At 41.1% G+C, this 19,520-nt stretch overlaps 2 protein-coding genes across 2 annotated transcripts in view; one reads left to right on the top strand and one right to left on the bottom strand.

Annotated features, from left to right (window-relative positions):
* The window catches only part of SPATA6L (spermatogenesis associated 6 like), a 57,457-nt gene extending 52,957 nt beyond the window's left edge, over positions 1-4,500 (top strand). The window contains exon 13 of the mRNA XM_087444545.1: positions 2,507-4,500. The gene's annotated coding sequence lies outside the window, so the exon portion shown is untranslated. The remainder of the gene's footprint in view (positions 1-2,506) is intronic.
* A 12,583-nt stretch (positions 4,501-17,083) lies between these two features.
* Positions 17,084-19,520, bottom strand: part of SLC1A1 (solute carrier family 1 member 1) — a 71,279-nt gene continuing 68,842 nt past the window's right edge. The window contains exon 12 of the mRNA XM_004440661.3: positions 17,084-19,284. Coding sequence (XP_004440718.1) covers positions 19,038-19,284 — 247 coding nt within the window. The 3' untranslated portion in view covers positions 17,084-19,037. The remainder of the gene's footprint in view (positions 19,285-19,520) is intronic.

The following is a 19,520-nucleotide window of genomic DNA, read 5'->3' as shown; positions in this document are numbered from 1 at the left end:
CATAATTACCAAATGCCAATTGCACTGAATTTCAACATGGGTAACATCAAGTTACGTAAAGCCCTAAACCAGCTGATATGTGGACACTGGTGTGAGAGGATAGAGAGGTAAGAAAAAAAAATTAGTAAATTCTGTCTTAGAAAATGGGTTTCCTACATAACACGAGTCCCATCCAATGGTTTGGAATCTACTCGTAGGCCTTGTCTGGAAGCTCTCCATACCATCCTCCTCCTACCTCCCCTTCTTGAGTCCTGGAGTCCTGGTGAGGCCAGGGCCTGGAGGGCTGTGTTAATGAAGGTTTTTATGGCACTAAAAAAACCCAGGTGATTTTGGCTCATCTTAAGCAAACAGGGCATTTATTAGAAAGATGCTGAATGTCTCAGTGAATCCAGGGAATATCCAAACAAGCAAGGTCAGGCAGCTAAAGCAAGACAGCTGAATCACCCCTGTGGTCGGGAAGATAGGCCCAGAGAGGAGCACTGGGCAGAGGACCCAGTGGGTCTCCACCACATGTCCCCTTCCCTGTCCCCTTTTCTCAAGGACTTGCTCCTGCTTTCAGCACCAGTTCTTGTCTCTTCTCTTTTCCACTTCTGCTCTTTCACTGTCCATCCGCTTTCCTCTCCTGATTTGTAGTGATCTGAAGATTCGGGGGAAATGAAAAAGTAGATTCTTAACACAAAAAGGTCAGGGATTCTTGGACCAAAAACAGTGAGTTCAGTTGTCTGACCAGGGAGTGGGTGGAAGAAATGGGTAGAAGAAGTTAGAATACATCGATTTCTCTTTATTCAGGATGGTTTGGGATTTGGTAATTTTGGTATAAAATAGATTATCCCTTGTACACTTGAAGATGGTGAATTATGTTATGTGAATTTTACTACAAAAAACTCCCATAAACACCCCCCCCCCCCCCGAGATTATCCCTAGTTCTCCTGGAAGGCGTGATTGCCGCTGTGTTGTGGCCCTTCCTAAGTGTGTGAGCTGACTGCCCATGTCTGGTATGGACTCACTGAGATTCCATGTTCACAGATGGGCTTACAAGGCCCTCTTCTGTGAAAGCTCCTGGTCCCTCAGGTAGAGTCAGGCCCTCTGCTTTCTGTTTCTCCTCTTGCCTCCACTTACTACTCCTTTCCTTCAGCCTTGTATTGTAGTTGGTTTTCCTTATGAAAACCCTCCCAAGAAGGGGACAGAGGACTGGAAGGGAAGTCTCTGTGAAGGGAGGGGACACTGACCAAATGGCACCAACTCTGGCCCACTGATTTCTCCATCCCTGTGGGCAGCTCCCTGTGATCACAGCTTCTACCACTGTGGCTGGTCTTCAGTGGGAGCTAGTCCACTTGTAATGTTCCCAGCTGGAGAGTGGACAAGACACTCAGGCCTGGATTTCCTTAGACACAGACAAGAATTGTAGCACAAAACTTCTCTAAAATTAAAGACTAGCAAAAAGGAAATAAACCAGGAAAAGAAAAAAATACAGGACAGAAATTAATTGAAGTGCTAGTTTCTGATTCTGTCATAGCTCATTAGGCCTCCAGCTGGGGAGGTAGTGGCTGGTATGGCTTCCAACCTCACCTGTCTCTGCTAGGCAGGCAGGAGCCATTTTACTTCTTCCCGCAAGGGCCCCTTCGTTTCTGTTACAACCAAAGCAAAAAGCACACCAGCCTACAGATTCCAAGCTCTAACCTTGAGGGCTCTCCCTCTCTGATTTGGTCACCAGCTTCTGAGGGATTTGGCATTTGGTGGCCTGTGGGGATTGATGCGATGGATAATGACGCATTCCCTTCATCCCAGGAGCTCCTGGTCCTTTCAGAGTCCAACAGACCACACAAGCAGTGACCATGCACCCAAATCACAAGGCGCATTCCTGGGTCAGCAGTCCTCAGTAAGCATTAGAATCACCTGGGGTGGGCGGTGAAAAACACTGATGCCCAGGCCCCACTCTAGACTAATTTAATTGGAATCTCTGCGGGTGGTGCCTGGCATCAGTAATTTTATAAAAGTTCTTCAGGAGATTCTAATGCGCATTTACGATTGAGAATCTCTGCAGTAGGCTTCGAGTGCCTTGAGGATGGGGGGCTTGGAACACCCCCCAATCCCATACTGACTCCCTCCATGCTCAAAAAAAATTTTTCCGTAGAATAGAATTGATTTGGATGTTTTTAACAGTTCAGCTCAAGGACACCTAGAAGTTTCTACACATTTACTGTGTGCCAAGGACTGTACTAACTCCTCACAGTAACACTCAGAGGCGGATCCTTTGCTTATTATCATCCTGGTATTATACAAAGAGGTCAGGTAACTTGTCCAAGGTTACACAGCTGCATTGTCATGCTAACCTAAGGTTGCCTCATTCTGCTCTGGGAATGCAGAAGGGGCTCAGAAATCCAGTGAGCACAAGGTAGAGCTACATGCCAGGATGAGGACAGAGTGAAATCTTCTCCTTGGTTGTGTTGATTAATGCTCTTTTTCTCAGTACCACGTGTAGTATGTGAAGTTTCACATTTCACAGGGGAAAGGGAATGAAAGCTGGAGGAGCATCAGGAAGAAATCCCTCATCGAATCATCTGACACATCCTTAGAGAAATGGACAACAATTTTTGTTATGTGTGTCGAGTTACCAGTATCTAATCCCCTTTAAATCAAACCCTGTACTCAGTCTTTTGTACCCAGGTAAGAGTCATTGATTAAAGAGTTTGGTGTTTGGGGCTCATATTTTCTTGTCAAGCTGGAAAATTTGTGTTTTAGTTTGCTTGTGTGTTTGTTTTGAGCTTGGAATAGAAAATAACAATAGTTGAGTGGTAGGTGCTTTTTCATTTGAAGAGCACTTAGAATGCCAACGAAAATGTCAGGTGTTCCTCATTTTGGGCAGTGGATGTGTTCTTGACAAGTTCTTTCCCATCCCCCATGCCTCAATCCCACTCCGCCCCAACTGTCTGTCTTTCTAAATCAACTTACATCTTTCATGAGCTAAAGGAAGCTGCTATTTAGATGAATAACCTGATAAATCCTCCAGGAAAAGACTGTCAACCTGATTTTCTCTTTTTGGTAAATCTGAGTTTTGTCTGTTATTTGTTTGTTTGTTCTTTAGTGTTAGGCTTGATTTACATGAAATCCACTGAAAACCTAGGAAGAGAGAGTAATTACATCTGGAGAATTCAGATCTTGCTTTCAAGGTTCCATTTCTATTATACATTTGTAGGAGGAGGCTCATTTCTTTGCACTGTAGTTTCAACTACTCCTTGTGTCACCTACCCCTCCTTTTTCCCAGCAGTTCTTAATAAATTTATATGAGGAACAAAACCTTCCTCAAATATTTCTCTGAAAGAACTACTTTAAGTAAATAGGCTCTGCAAATATGACTGCCAAAACCAGATTTAAAGTTAGTTAGAAGGGTGCATTTATGAAATGTTCACATGGCTTCAGGGAGGGTGAAGAGCATGGGGATGGGATGAGGGGGACTGGAGGCACCTTTGTCTTCAGAGACCAGAGAAGAGGGGCCTGAGAATGGAAACCTTCATCTTTCCTTCATACTATAACCTGAGTGCTTTCCTCTACACACCCTAAAACCCTTTTGGTTTTTACAAGATTCAGTGAGAGTCAAGTTTTCTTTTCTCATTATGACCACAGGAATTGGTTCATTAGGTATATTAGAAAAACAAAATTAAAAGTTAAAGCAGAAAAAACCCTCCAAAAACAAAAGCAGTAAAACAAAACTCATTTATCCTTTTCTCAGAATTTCAGCCAAGTAAAGGTATATATTGCAATAAGCCTTCCACTTTTGGAAAACAGACAACATGGTTAAGTTACACCTGCTTATATGTTCTCAGTGTGTCTGAAACTATAGTTGTTAATTTGTTATGTTGACATCTAAGTAGTCATCAAAAATAAAAAATACTGTATTACATTAAGACTATGGTACAATTCTCAGAAAAGGGCCCCTTACAAAGAAGGATATAAGCAGCTGAAGGAAATCCGTTCTAATGAGTTGGTATTCCACGTCAGTTATAGTTCAAATACACACTGTAACATTCACTATTCAGTTTTTTTTGGCATGGTTGATCTTAATTCAGTTTAGGGATAAGATCTTAAATGCTCGTTCTTATTTAAAGTCTTTTTAGTTTTTTTCACAGATCTGCCTTTTTCTCCCTTTCTGATCTGCTAACTCTATTGTTTAAATTATTCCTATTTTACCTTATTATTTCGCAAGGAATTATTTCAGTTTTGAGGAATTATATTGGGGCCGGGATTGCAGATGAGGTATTTTGCTTTGGGATTATATAATAACGTGAATAATTTTATGATGTATTGTGGTTTGGATTACTTTGAGAAGATCTGTGTCATTAAACAATAAAAATTCCCACCTGTCTTGTGTCAGTTTATTATTCCTTTCTGGACTTTCACAGCTGCAGATCTGCGAAAGCCTGGACCCTATTTTACACGCATGTTTTGCAGGGTCTGAGTTTGCGGTGGCTCCTGGGAAAATCTCCTTTGTGGAGCCTGGGCCCTCCAAGCAAAAGCCACCATACAATGAGACCATTTCTCTGTGGTCACCTGACTGACCCAAAGTTAGCTGAAGCCTATAGACCCTGAATATAAATAAGATTTAAAAAAATGAGAGTGTACGTGATATGTTTAACATAAAAGAAGGTGGTTGGTTTTAAATGTATAATTGGAGAGGATGGATGGGTTATGTGTGCAAGTTCAGCCTAGCCCCTGAATGCTTGGCCACTCTTAATAATAGCCATGGCTCTACTGGATGAGTTCCATTAAAGGAGTCTTCTGGCCTCTCTGAGGGAGCTGAGGAAAGGACATGCCCCCTAGTCCATGTGTGACCAATGAATCTACTAGCACTGCCTGATGGGACTACTTTCCTTCTCTGAATAGGGGACCCATCCCAGCACTCCTTGGGAATGTGCAAATCTTGGAGAGAAGCCCCTCCTCTTCCCATGTAACGGGAACCCTGCTGACAATAAGAGCTGCAGTCCTCTGGCTCTTTGGGTCTGCTCCCTTGGCTCCTCCGCACGGGTCTAGGGACAGCAATAGTTGCTTTGTTCATCAGAGGAAAGAGCTTGTGCTTCCCTCTGATGAACAGAACTAGAAAATTCGACAAATAGGGTCATGCCTAGGACTAGAGCTTTTCCCTGGTGCAAATGGGTCCTTCTCAGGATGGCGGGGTTGTCAGAACTTCTTCAGCAGAGGAGCTCCCCCTCTGAAATTTTCCCTTCAGGATAATGTATTTTTTAGAGTGATCCTCCAGCACTCTTGTAAGTATATATTTTTCTTTCCTTTTTATCTTTGTTTTAAAAGTACCATGTAGCCCATAGTGTAATATCAACCCTCCTCATCTACCCATAAGAATCACCTGCTGGGGCTCATTTGCTCTCTGTGGCTCTGTGGTAGCATAGCTTTGCCTCCTCTCCAGTAGGACAGACACATGGGCCAACAGGACAGACAGAATACAATATAATGTATGGCTGGGTTTGCTCTGTATGTATGGGAGGGTCACATGGCAGGGGTGGCTAATCTTTATCTTGGCACCAGGAACTCTGAGATGGCAGCACTGAGGGCCATCATGGCCTGCCCCAGAAATGGCGAAGGGATTTGGGGGCTGCTAGGCTGCTGAGTCACCAGGATTAGGATTTTAAAATGAAGAGGGAGAAGGAAGACCTCTGGCCAGGCGAAGAATTTGCTCTAAGGTAAGAGAGTTGAAATATCCATTGTGGATCTTGGGCCTTTCGTTTGTGATCGTCTGAGGATGCTTTTGAACCAGCCAAGGTATGTTACTGCACATCCTGCTTAGCCTGAGTGAGTGTGGGGAGTGATTTATTCCAGGTTCTTCCACAGAGGAGGCCAGGACAGGGCAACGTTGAGGGGCTTGGGAGAGCTACAGTCTTTTAAAAACCTCACTGTATAACTTTGGGAGACCTGAAATCCAAGTCAAGAAGTGGAGTAAAGGTTTTTTCCTTCTTCTTGCTCCCTCTCTTTCTCTCATTTTTTCATTTCACCGTGTTTAGTGCCTCAGTTTGCCAGGCAACTGTATCAAGCGCTTCACAAGGGCATGAGAGTGTAGGTGTTAGGACTGAGGGTTCTGGAGTGAGAGCACCTAGATTTGAGTCCTGGTTCTGCCATTTCCTGGCTGAGTGACTTGAGCAAATAACAACCTCTTTGTGCCTTAGTGTCCTTCTGTGTAAAATGGAGGCAATAATAGTATCAACTTCATAATGTTGCTGTGAGTAGATGAGTTAACACATTTAAAGCACATTAAGTCAGTGCCTGGCATAAAATAACCACTTAGTAAGTGTCAGCTGTTATTATTCTCATCTCACTCAATTATTTGAGGGAAGTACTTTTTCTCTAAGGACACTGAGGCTCAAAAAAGTTGAGTGTCAGAGCCAATTTCCAAACCCTGGTCTTGTCTCCAAACCTCATGTTCTGTCTTCCACTTTCTGCCACTTGGTTGTCACCTGATTATCCCTGAGGCTGGTGCATGTTGGATAATTCAACCTAAGGAGTTTGAAAAAAATGAACTCAGAGCATTTCAGTAGAGTGACAGGGCAACTAAGTTCTCTTGACAGAAGTTGGAACCAGGTTAACCACTTCTTGTGTAGGCCAACGAGAGATGCTTTCTGTTCTTATTTCCTATCATTGGAATATCATGTTTGTAAATAACATTTTTCAGAAGCTGTTCACCCCCACCCCAAAATAAATATCCCTGTTCCTTTTCTTCTAGGAACTGACACTCATTTAAATTGGTATCTTGAACTGATCACACCTGTTTTAGTGGGATGATTTCCAGGAACAAGACTATATGTAATAGGTGTCATTGCTGGCAGCGCTGGATTCGTGGTGAGAACTCATCCTCATGAAGGCTCATTTGTCATTGCATAAGGGAAGTTCAACGCAGGTGAATGTTGACATCCTTTGTTCATTGAGACATCCAGTCTCTCAGCCCTGACAATTAACTAAATTGATTCCACAGCCTTGAATGGATTCATTCAACTTGTATTTCTTAAGCTTCTACTATGTGCTCAGTATTGTGCTGGGCCCTGTGGGGTAAGGGACAAGTCATGCTAAGGAGTGTAAGATACAACCTGTGCCCTCCTGGAGTTTCCAGACTTACTAGGGCAAGGAGATGTTTCAAGCGTGCCTATCAAAAGTTGTTGCAAACTCAAATGCCTTCAGGACCAGGCAGGATCTGTGACTGTCAGAAGCAGTGGGGTTTGAAATAATGGTGAGGGATGGGCACTGAGATGAAATGGAGAGTGTAATTCTACCCCCTCCCCTGCCACAAGATGTTCAGATTCTTCAAATTCAAATCTAAAATAACAAAGGCTCTATGGCCACATAAAGCTGAAGCTGAATCTTATCCACAGCCACCAGTTTTGACTCTTATTTAATGGTATGAAATGATATTGATTTAGAGTGAAGTTTGTGGAACTCAATTTCATTGTGTTATAATCAAGTCTCATATTGATTAACTTAATAATGTAAGGCAACATATGATTAATTACCAAGGTACTATTACTTCTCTAGGTTCCATGAGGTAAGAAATATGTGGTCTTGGGGCTGAGGGCCAAGAATTGATTTTTGACATTAAGGTATAGGAAGACTAGGTGGAGAAGAGGTTTGGGAGAATTGAGGAAATTAGAGTCTAATAAAGGATATCTGTATGGAGAAGAAGGGAATATCTTCTAGAGATATCTTCTGAAGTGTCTTACATATTAGGCCTGGCCTTTTAGACTTTGTGCTGTAGATGATAAGAAGCCATTCAATTTGGGGGATGGGAAAGCAGACTATTAATGTGATGATCTTGTTCAGGGTGGTTTGGTAGTGGCTAGAGGCTGGCTGCAGGGAGACTATGACAAAGCTGTTGATAGGGTAATAGGGTAATAGGGCCTGGACAGAGTGGGAGTGTCATAGAGAAGAAAGGGGCTCATTAAACATCGAGGGTAGGATGAAATCACCAGGCAACTTATTTTAATGGTGCTTTGATGGTGGGGGCGGGGGAGTGGTGCGAGGGAGTCTGGCTCCTTTAAGGAAGAAACAGTTAAGTCAGCTGGCCTGGGCTGAGTTGCAAAGTGAAGGTGAACTATTTAATCATCAGGAATGAAGCATGGATTGAGAGAATAATTACCCTGCAGTTACAAGGACACAGTGTCCTTCATTTTGTAGATTTACATTCTTCATGACATGAGGCAAGATGAACTCAGGACTAAGAGAACAAAATAGGAGGCCAAGTGAAACCTTTTGGGGAGGGATTTTTTTTCATGGTGTCCTTTTGGCAGTAAGGCCAGACTAGGGAACACTCAGAATTACTGGGGGTGGGGTGCTGGGAGGCTGGGTGGGTGCTCAGAGGAAATGAGGGCCTTCTCTTGGTTTTAGTTGGTGTTTTTTCTGGTTTTTCCTTCTGAATCTAGTTCCTATTGTGAAGGTCACATTGTTGTGAATAGAATTTAGAGAATTATCAAAATACATGTTGTTTATTCAAAAATGACATAGGAAGAGAAAAGGCAGGGATGCATCATGTCCAGTTATTCATGTCTGAACAGAGGCTAAGTCTTGGGCCACCACTTCACAAAGAGGCAGCACTGTCACTCAGGGCTCCCACTGAAGCTCCCACCAAAGTGGAGGGATTCGAATAAATGAATGAACCTCTGCAGACCTGCCTTGTAACCTCAAACCTTTTGGAGCCAAAGAGGGATGAAATTGTTATGATCCTAGCTTGCAGTGGAAATAATGGTTTTGAAAACACAATACCCAATTTAGGAAAGAGAGACTACAGAAAAAATTTACAGGGTGGATTTTGGATAAGTTCTGTTTAGAAAAATGCTGGAATGGCCAATGGGAAATGTCTAATAGAAGTCGGAAATGTGAGTGTGAAGTTTGGTTGGGAGGTCAGGGCAGGAGAAACCAAGAGCAGCTATAGGTTTTGTGGATACACATTTTGGTAATCATCTGCATAGTGTGGTACTTGAAGCCATAATAATGGATGAATTTCTGGTGGAGAGAGTGTAGAGAGAGGGACCAGAAGGAAATGGAATTTTTTCACTCATTCCACAAATATTTGAGGGGCCCCTGTGTGTTTGGCACAGGCTGAGCATTGGGCAGAGATGAGGCCCACAGAAAGGGAGCAGCAAGAGGAGAAGGTTACAAAGGTAACTGAAGAATGGGGAAGAGGGTGGGGGCAGAACTCTGCAATGGTTTAGAAGCCAAGGGAAGGGAACTTAGTGGAAAACAAGCTAATTGACAGTGACAAATATTGCAAAAGAGTAAAAATTGACGACTGAGAAAATGCCTGTTGGATTTTACAAGCAGGGCATTGGTTTATGTTGGCGTTTCAGGAGAGTGGTGGGGTTAGAAGCCGGACTGCAGGAGATTAAGGTGTTAGTGAGTGGGGAGGAAAGGGAGGCAGAGCATGAAGACTAATAATAAGCCCCCAAAAGTTAGCAAGAAAGGAAAAGAGAAATAAGGTTCCAATTTTTATTCTGACACCTTCCTATCCCTGGTTTTGGAATAGAAAGGCTTCTTGGAAGAACTAAGTTTTGAATTAAAAATTCAAAAGTGATATGAGGGAAGGATACGATGATATTGTATCAACTATAAAGGAAGTGAGGGTGGGCAACTAGATGATGTGGGAGATAATAACAGATACATTTTAAACTAATCTTTGCTGGAATGGGAAAATGAGGACAGGCAAAAAATTTGATTATAACAAATGAAATGACAGATGATTAGAAAAGATGAACAACTTTTAAAGAGGTGATTATCAGATACTATCATGCATTGTCTTTTACTTTTTTAGGCATTTTTTCAGCTTTATTGAGGTATAATAGACAAAGAAAATTGTGATATATTTAAAGTGTACAACGTGATAATTTGAGATAGGTGTACATTGTGCAAGGGTTCCCACCATCGAGTTAATTAACACATCCACCACCTCACATATTTACCCTTTTTTTGGTGAGAACTCTTAAGTTCTACTCTCTTAGAAAATTCAATTATACAATACAAATTTCAATTATTATCAACTATAGTCACCATGTTTTACATTAAATCCTCAGACCTTATTCATCTTATGGATGAAAGTTTGTACCCTTTTACCAGCCTTTTTTTATTTCTCTCACCCTGCCTGGTCCCTGGCAACCACCATCCTACTCTCTGTTTCTATGAGTTTGACACTTTTTTAGATTCTACATATAAGTGATACCATGCAGTATTTGTCTTTCTTTGTCTGGCTTATTTCACTTAGCATAATGTCCTCCAATGTCCTCCAAGTTCATCCATGTTGTCACAAGCGGCAGGATTTCCTTCTTTTTTTTAAGACTGAATGATATTCCATTGTATGTATATGCCACATTTATTTTATTCATTCATCCATTAATGGACATTTAGATGGTTTCTGCATCTGGCTATTGTGAATAATGCTGCAATGAACATGGGAGTACAGATATCTCTTCATGATGGTGATTTCGTTTCCTTTGGATGTATATCCAGAAGGGGGATTGCTGGATCACATGGTAGTTCTGTTTTTAATTTCTTGAGAAACCTCGATACTGTTTTCCCCATAGTTGCTGTACCAGTTTACATTCCCACCAACAGTGTACAAGGATTCCCTTTTCTCCACATCCTCACCAGCATTTCTTATGTCTTGTCTTTTTGATAATAGACATACTAACACATGTGAGGTGATATCTCATTGTGGTTTTGATTTGCATTTCTCTGATGATTAGTGATGTTGAGCATCTTTTCATGTGCCTGTTGGTCATTTGAATATCTTCTTTGGAAATATGTCTATTCAGGTCTTTTTCCCATTTTAAAATTGGGTTATTTGTTTTCTTGCTATTGAGTTGTATGAGTTACTTATACATTTTGAATATTAACTCCTTACAGATAGATGGTTTGCAAATATTTTCTCCTATTCTTTAGGTTGCCTTTTCGTTTTGTTGATGGTTTCCTTTGCCGAGCAGAAGCTTTTTAATTTGATGTAGTCCCATTTGTTTATTTTTGCTTTTGTAACTTTTGCTTTGGTGTCACATCCAAAAAAATCATTGCCAAGACCTATGTCAAGGAGCTTTGCCCCTATGTTTTCTTCTAGGAGTTTTACGGTTTCAAGTCTTATATTCAAGACTCTAATCCATTTTGAGTTGATTTTTATGTATGGTGTAAGATAGGGGTCCAGTTTCATTCTTTTGCATGTGAATGTCTAGTTTTCCCCACACCATTTATTGAAGAGACTATTCTTTCCCCGTTGTATATTCTAGACTCCTTTGTTGGAAATTAATTGACCATATGTGCATGGATGTATTTTGGGGCTCCCTATTCTGTTCCATTGATCTATGTGTCTGTTTTTATGCCAATACTATACTGTTTTGTTTACTATAGCTTTGTAATATAGTTTGAAATCAGGAAGTGTGATGCCTCCAGCTTGGTCTTCTTTTTCAAGATTGCTTTGACTTATTTGGGGTCTTTTGTGTTTCCATACAAATTTTAAGATTGTTATTTCTATTTCTATGGAAAATGCCATTGGAATTTTTATAGAAATTGCATTGGATATGTAGATAGCTTTGGGTTATATGGACATTTTAACGATATTAATTCTTCCAATCTGTGAACATGGGATATCTTTCCATTTATTTATATCTTCTTCAGTTTCTTTCATCAATGTTTTATAGTTTTCAGTGTACAAAACTTTTACTTCCTTGGTTAAATTTATTCCTAAGTATTTTATTCTTTTTGATGCTATTGTAAATGGGTTTGTTTCTTAATTTCTTTTTTCAATAGTTTGTTGTTAGTGTATAGAAACACAACTTATTTTTGTATATTGATTTTGTGTTCTGCAACTTTATTGAATTCGTTTATTAGTTCTAACAGTTTTTTGGTGGAGTCTTTAGGATTTTCTATATGTAATATCCTGTCTTCTGCAAACAGAGACAATTTTACTTCTTCCTTTCTGATTTGGATGCTTTTTATTTCCTTTTCTTGCCTAATTGCTCTGACTACGACTTCCAGTACTATGTTGAATAAAAGTGGTGGGAGTGGGCATTAGGAATAAATCCTGCTTGATCATGGAATAAATCCTGTATGATCCTTTTAATGTGTTGTTGAATTTGGTTTGCTAATATTTTGTTGAGGATTTTTGCAACTGTGCTCATCAGGGATATTGGCTTGTAAACAGTTTTCTTTTCTTGTAATGTCCTTGTCTGGCTTTGGTTTCAGGGTGATGCTGGCCTTGTAAAATGAGTATGAAAGTGTTTCCTCCTCTTCTATTTTTTGGAAGAGTTGGAGAAGGATTGCTATTAATTCTTCTTTAATATTTGGTAGAATTCACCAGTGAAGCCATCTGGACCTCGACTTTTCTTTGTTGGGAGGTTTTTGATTACTCCTGCTTTCTTTTGGTTTGCATTTGCATGGAATTTTTAGGCATTTTGAAGGTTTGAGTCCCAGCTGTGTGAACTTGGGCAAGTTACTTAACCTCTCTAAGCCACGGTTTCCTCATCTGGGAAATTGAGGGTAATAATATCTGCCTGAAAGGAGTTTTGAGAAGAATAAATGAGATTAAGCATGTAAAATATTTAGTACAGTGCCAGGCATGTAGTTAACACTTGGTAAGTGTTAACAATGGTTGTTATTTGTCTTGAAAATTTCAGGCCACTCCAGACTTGTTAGAATTAATATTTTAGCACTCCTGGCCTTCTCTGGCTTTCAACACCTGGTAAAGAACATTGACACTGAAGCCAGATTGCTGTGCCACCTATCATGTGATCTTGGGCAAGTGATTTAACCTTTTGTACCAGTTTCCTCATCTGTAGAAAGGGGATAATAATAGTACCTACTTCATGATGTTGTTGAGATTAACAAGATAATATCTGCTAAGTGTTAAGAACAGTGCTGGCTACATAGTAGCTGCTATGCAAACATTTGTCAAGCAAATAAAAATGAGTTTCTTCTGCGTTGTTGTTGATTTTCTTCTGGAGTCATGATATCCTATCCTCTCCTGCACTGGTTCTGGCAGGGAGCAAACTCCTCAGGGTCTGCAGCAGTTAAGGGTTAGATCAATATCTTAAATGAAACTGAATCTTTATTTGCCTTAAAGCAGCATCTCTATGAAAGGTGATGATGCCAGAGAATAGGGTAGGTGGCTGCCTGCCTGGAATCATATAGGAGCAAACTTTTCCTTAGTTCCAGGGAAGCAGATTCAATGTCCTTGCAGCCTGAGTCTGCCTTGTTGTTTGTACTTCTAATTTTCTCATCAACTGCAGGTGGCTTGTTTTTCTAACTTAACTGGCCCCTCCTGACTGAGCAAGGAGCATTGAGTTTGTGTGTGCTTAATGTGAAGTTGACACATTCTTGTCTTAACCTTTCTGGCTAAATTAGGAAATGGAGGATTAGTTTGTAAACCCTGGAAATTAAAGCCAGTTTGGCATGCTGGGAAGACAAGAGCAAGTGTTGGGGAAGGATCAGTAAGGGTTCTGCTGTTGCTAATGGTATTGCTTTTATTCATAACATAACTATGAGTTACACAGTAGCGCTTCTCTGACACTTGTCAGACTCACCCAGTTTCCTAAAGACCTGGACATTTCATTATCCTCGGATTCAGTTTGGAGAAACTTTTTTTTTTTTCTGTCCCAAGTCTTCAGCTCAGACAGACCTTTCTGCTGGACTCTTATTATTATTGCCATCTAAACTGATTACCTTGGAAACTCAACATGAGGACTCCTTAAATGAAAGTTACATTTGAGTGCTTGGAAGAAGCTCAAAGTCATCTTTAAAATGTGCCTGCCTTCACCACTTTGTGAAGGTGTGTCCATAAAAGGAAGCACCTGTGCGATGATGGAGTTTTCTCCTGCTACTACCCTCCTGGGACCAGTCTATTCATTTCAGTCAGTCTTATCCTCACCTTGGGAAACAGACCTTTCTACAGGGCCTGGACAAGATAAAGCAGAGCCTGGCTAGTACCAGATCTCCAAACTCCTTATTTCTTCCCCTGGCAGCCTACCCTTTGACTCTGAAATACCCAGATGATGCAACCCTGCTTTGCATTCCCTCAAATGCCCTCAAGTGAGGAAAGAGAATGTGACATCCTCGCAACCCTGCTGATAGCTTTCCTGAGTCATAGGGGAACTGCAGCTACCAGCGCCTCCAGTCTGTCAGGCAAAGGCAGCTTCTCTGAGGGAAAATGGCGTAGGGTGGGTGGGAGTGGGGCTGGGATCCAAACACTGCTGCTTAGGAGTTTAGTTGATTCTGCATTTAGTTTCGGGTTTCCTTTGCCTCCATCTTTCGAATAAACAGCACTTTTATGGAGTAAGCGTCTCTCTAGGTAATATCCCGGTTCTGCTCTCATGAGGCCAGAGATCCCCAGCCAGGCTGGCGACGCCTTCTAGAAATCAGTGGAACTTCTCTAGACGAGGCCACTGCTTTCTCCTTTTCTCCAACCAGAATATCAAAAGGGATATTGATTTTATCTTGGCTTTGGAGGTTTACTAATAACTCTTCTGAACTTTGTGATATCTTAAAATTGGCAGATAAGGTGAGATTTGTAGATGACACCTCAATTGTCTCCATAATCCTGGAGAGACATCTTCCAAATCACGCATGGCACTGCTTTTTCCTAGTGAGAGAAGAAATGGGACATCAATTGTGTGGTTAGACACTATTGCTTGCTTAGGAGTTTTGTGGCATTATCTAGCCAAGGCAATTGAGAAATGTCCCCAGTCATCTGGGCACATTTGATAGGACATTGACCATCTCCATCCATGGTCAATAATTTCAGACTTAGGTTTTTTTGTGGTTGTTAGTGCCATCGAGTGGATTCCAACTCCTAGCGACTGTGTGTACTGCAGGGCGGAACCCTGCCAGGTCTTTTTGCGCCATCCTCTCACCTTCTGGGGCTGTATCAGATAATGCTCTGCTGCTATTCGTAGGGTTTTCATGACCAATTTTTTCAGAAGTGGGTGGCCAGGTCCTCCTTCCTAATCTGTCTTGATCTGGAAGCTCCACTGAAACCTGTCTACCATGGGTGACCCTGCTGTTACTTGAAATGCCGGTGGCATAGCTTTCAGCATCACAGCAACACGCAGCCACCACTGTATGACAACCGACAGACAGGTGGTGTGGTTCTCTAACCAGGAAATGAACCGAGGCCTTGGTGGTGAGAGCACTGAATCTTAACCTCTAGACCACCAGGGCTGGCTATACCCTTAGGTGCAGTCACCTAATTCAATATATACAGATGAATATATTTTTCCCAAAGCTAATTTAACAGGCCTACTTCTAGTTGTTTATATTATATAGCTTTCACTTAAAAAGTATAAGATTGCAGGGGAGGGAGGCACATTTCCTAGCATAGGAGGTATGTAGGGCCCCATGTAGGGCCCAGAACAAAGTCTACTTCCAGCAGGTAGGGACAGTTATATGACATTTATGGGCCAAGATAGCAAAAGTGAACTTCATGTTATCCTCTAATTTCAGGACATATGAAGAGGGGCTACATGAATGTGCATCTCAGCCTCACTCACACAGCCCGAGCTTCTGAAACCGCTCTCATGGCTCGGACCACAGAAAAAAGATTGTGCACACTTGTTTTTGCTTAGTTCCCACATGATACTTTTCAGGAGAAAACATTCTAAGTCTTATACTATTTAAATGAAAGTGTCCCATTTTCAGACAGGGGTTTCTCCTTTATAGAATGGGAGTTGTTTATGAAGTCTCACTAGGTTGGATTTACCATTTGCTCTAATAACCCAGCTAACACCAAGTGATGAGAGCTTACAATCCTTAATTATGTCAGTTACAAGGGTCCTAAAACACTCAAATAGTGATTGCAGTTGCATCTCTATGGAGCACCCATGTAAATGGGAGGTGAGGGTGCAGGGTTTTTTGGGAGGAGGAGAGGCATTAGCATTTTTTATTAAACATATTATATGGCAAGGTCTCTGCTAAATGCATCACATATACTTTCTCATTTAATACTTAAAGCAGCCTCACAAGGCAAGATTTGTTATTCCTATTTCATAGAAGGGGAAACCAAGGCTTAGATTAATGGCAAGAGTCACAAATCTGATAGAGATCAGAGATGTATGCCCACTCACTGTGCTCTGTGGTCCCTTGCTGGGCATTTAGGGAATAGAGAATATCAATCCTGTTGCACAGAACTTTCTAGCATTCTTCCAAGGCTCTGCATGACCGTTTCTTCTTTCTGTTCCAGGAAGGAAGATTCTTAAACACCTGCAAAGCCAACACTGTTGCTGGCCCACTGCATGATTATAAACCAAACACAGTCTTCTCATGCTATTCTAAGAATGGGATGTGTTTTTAATCAATGGCGTTGTACCCAGTGGGGTCACAAAGATTTGTTGAAAAATAAAGTCATTCACTAGAGCTGAAAACACTATTCCTCTGTACATGAGTATACTTGGGGCAAGATCAAAATCATATGGAGGCCCTACTCAGATGCACTAACTCTTCCAAACAAATCTCTCTTTCTAAGGTGTGAGGTGGGGTAGTCTATCATGTTGCCAAAAGAGGAAACTATCCTGAATTAGTATGGCCAGGTGGTGATAAGCATTTTTATGAGATACTATCCTCTCTCAGGGGGGCATAGGGAGCTGTCCATTCCTTTGTTGTCTATCACAGAGTATGAGTCCACCAGCAGAACTCCATCATGACTCAGGTTCCAGGCAGGACTGTGCCATCCCTTTCAAGAGCTGACTACAGCCATTCAAGTTTGTAGTCACATTTCAGAGGGTAGGATTGGTCCTTCACTGAAACCAAGTCACCATCATATTGAGATAAGACTATCTCCCATTATTGTAATGTCTAACCAAATTCTACCTTCCCTTTCATCTCAGTCATAAAATATGGGCAAACTGTTCATAATGGTACTGTATTTCAGCCTTATAATCCCCACTGATTAACATGACAAATCAGATTAGTTTTCTTCAAGCTCTGCTTTTTCATTCTTGGGTGTAAACACAGTTTTCAAAATGATAATCCATGTACAATCTGAATCCACTGACCACGTCTCCACCTTCCCACACCCATCCAAGTGAGATAAAAGAAGAGATAAAGGAAGAAGAAGGCGGGGAAGAAAGAATGCCGGAAATGTTTATTGAGACTGCAATGCAGGAACATTGTTCTCTTTTATGAGTTAATAGCACAGTGTGTTAACAGGTGGTTACAAACTCACGCCAAAATAAGGATGACCTGCAGTTCATGAACAGCTCTGCCAACTCTCGTGCCTCATATCAGAGCAACTGGCTAAGGGGGTAGAACCATTCAGCCCAAGATAAATTACTGATTCACTTGAATTTATATTTATATTTCCGTCCCATAAACAACACCAATATTTGCATTTTAAACCTCACATTGAATCACTGGTCCATATTTATGATGTTTACATGACAATTCAGTATGATTCTCTTGTAGATCTCAGGTGCAGGTGGTCAATATTGGGCATTTATTTACTTTCCATGATCTTTGGCACAATCTCTGGTTTCTTAAATATAAAAGCACAGGCTTAAATTGGCTACTCAATACTGCAGAAACACAACTATTTTGGATCTCAGTGTAAATACAAGTTTATGTTAAGGATTATTTACAAGATGAGAGCCAAAGCATAGACTTTAATAAGCTATCTATCTTCATAAATAAGCAGAATGACAGGCAATGGATTTTAATGAGCAGGGCCAAGAGTACTAGACTACTAGTTAGAACTATCCTCCCTGGAGGAGGAAACAAGTTTCATACAATGGAAGAATTTCCCTGAACCACTGATACCAATGTCTCATGTCGTGGGATTTACTCTGCAAGAGTCCAGGGTAGGGATAGTGCTTTCTGGCCAAAGTGGCTTGTTCAACCCATCAAACCCATATTAAAATACAACTTAGCTGGTAGCTTGCCACTGTTGTTTGGGCCCTGATGGGTGCAAAAGACCAAAGTACTGTCATTTGTAAGTGCGTATAAATAACCTTGGAAGAATGAAGCCTTCCAGTTGGATAAAAACACATCCAGCCTTATGTGAGTGAGTGACACTTTGTACATAAAATCTTATATAGAGCTGATATGTATTCCCTTCCAGCAGTAGAATCTGGAAGTTGTAAATGAATGGCTGTGCCACCTTGGCGTATCACCATAGTATGTCTCTGCTTTGGGGTTGATATACAGATGTGAAAAGATTGAACAACATGATTTCTCACTCTAGTGCTCCTGAGAGAGGAGTTCTGACAAGCCCCAAAGCAGATCTGGATCAAAATTATAGTTATTATTCAAGTAGAAGGAGAGTTCTTTATCTCACATTGACAGTTCAATTCTGATCTCTGTCTGGAAAATTATATGAAAATAATAAATATATACATATATATATATACCTAGCTCTATACTGAACACTAGATTAATAGTTAACAGTGTCCCTATACAGTACATTGAAAAACGAACCCTCCTCCCTTCCCCCAAAACCCCACACCCATCTTAAAACTGTTATTGCAGAACCGTGCTGGTCTGTTTTCTTTCAACGCAGTTTCTTTGAAATTGGCTAGAGATGAGTTCAAAATGGACAACTTGGCACATTAACTGGTGGGGTGGGCTGTTTAGATGCATTATAATCTATAAAAATGTGAGAGGTCAAAGGAAATCCATGCCAATAGAAAGCCTGAGTAAAAATTTGTATTGACTGACAGAATATTTTTTAAAAAACCCAAAACACTGGTCTGTGCATGAGAAAGCAATATTTCTCTTCCACATCCATTACCTAATTCCAACAGTTACTACTTTATATACTTCCAAACTTTGTCTCTCATAGAAATTTAAAATTCTAGATAATACAGCTTTCCTTTTAATCAATTTTCTTTCATCTTATCCCATCCCCAAATCCCAGAACCCGGAGAGCAAAAGCTGTGAATCCAAATATAGAAATAATCTGGAGATCTGTATAGCAAATCAGTGGCCATTAATGTTTTACTTTTCCTTATTTAATGTTTGAAGTTGCTAAGAGATGACTCATGGAGATGTCCTTCCTCATTCCCAGTCATCTGAAGCCAGGGGCTCTAGAACTGTGAGGTCTGGGTGAATGAGATGGTGTCAGACTTGTCCACGGCAAAGCCTCCATTGACATAAGACTTTTTGGTGTCTGAGTCTTCATTATCGAGTATTGTAGATTCCAAGGCAAAGGGGTTCATGATATTGACTTCAGATGAAACATCCATCTGCTCCAGCTCCTTCTTAGAGAGCTTCTCCACGACGCCTGTCCCGAATGCATCACCGAGGACATTCACCACGGTCCTGAACCTGTCCCTGGGGAAGAGAGAGGGTGAGCCAGACATGAGGCCTAGATTTCATTCTCCTTCACCACTAGAGAGAGGAAAGGACCTGAAACATTCAGTTACAAATTAAGCAAATGCAGAAAGTGTTCTCCTCATGGCTGGCCCACCAGAGGCTCCTCTCCTCATAGGCCTGGCACAGAAGGTTGTTTATAAAGGTACAGAATGAGCAAATGGGCTCCTCTGGGTCTATGCTGCTAATAAGTCACA

Source organism: Ceratotherium simum, chromosome 20 (assembly GCF_057802395.1).
Source record: "Ceratotherium simum simum isolate JZ-2026a chromosome 20, ASM5780239v1, whole genome shotgun sequence".
NCBI classification, from domain to species: domain Eukaryota; kingdom Metazoa; phylum Chordata; class Mammalia; order Perissodactyla; family Rhinocerotidae; genus Ceratotherium; species Ceratotherium simum.
The sequence above is the reverse complement of the archived record's forward strand: the minus strand, read 5'-3'. Positions and strand labels throughout refer to the sequence as shown.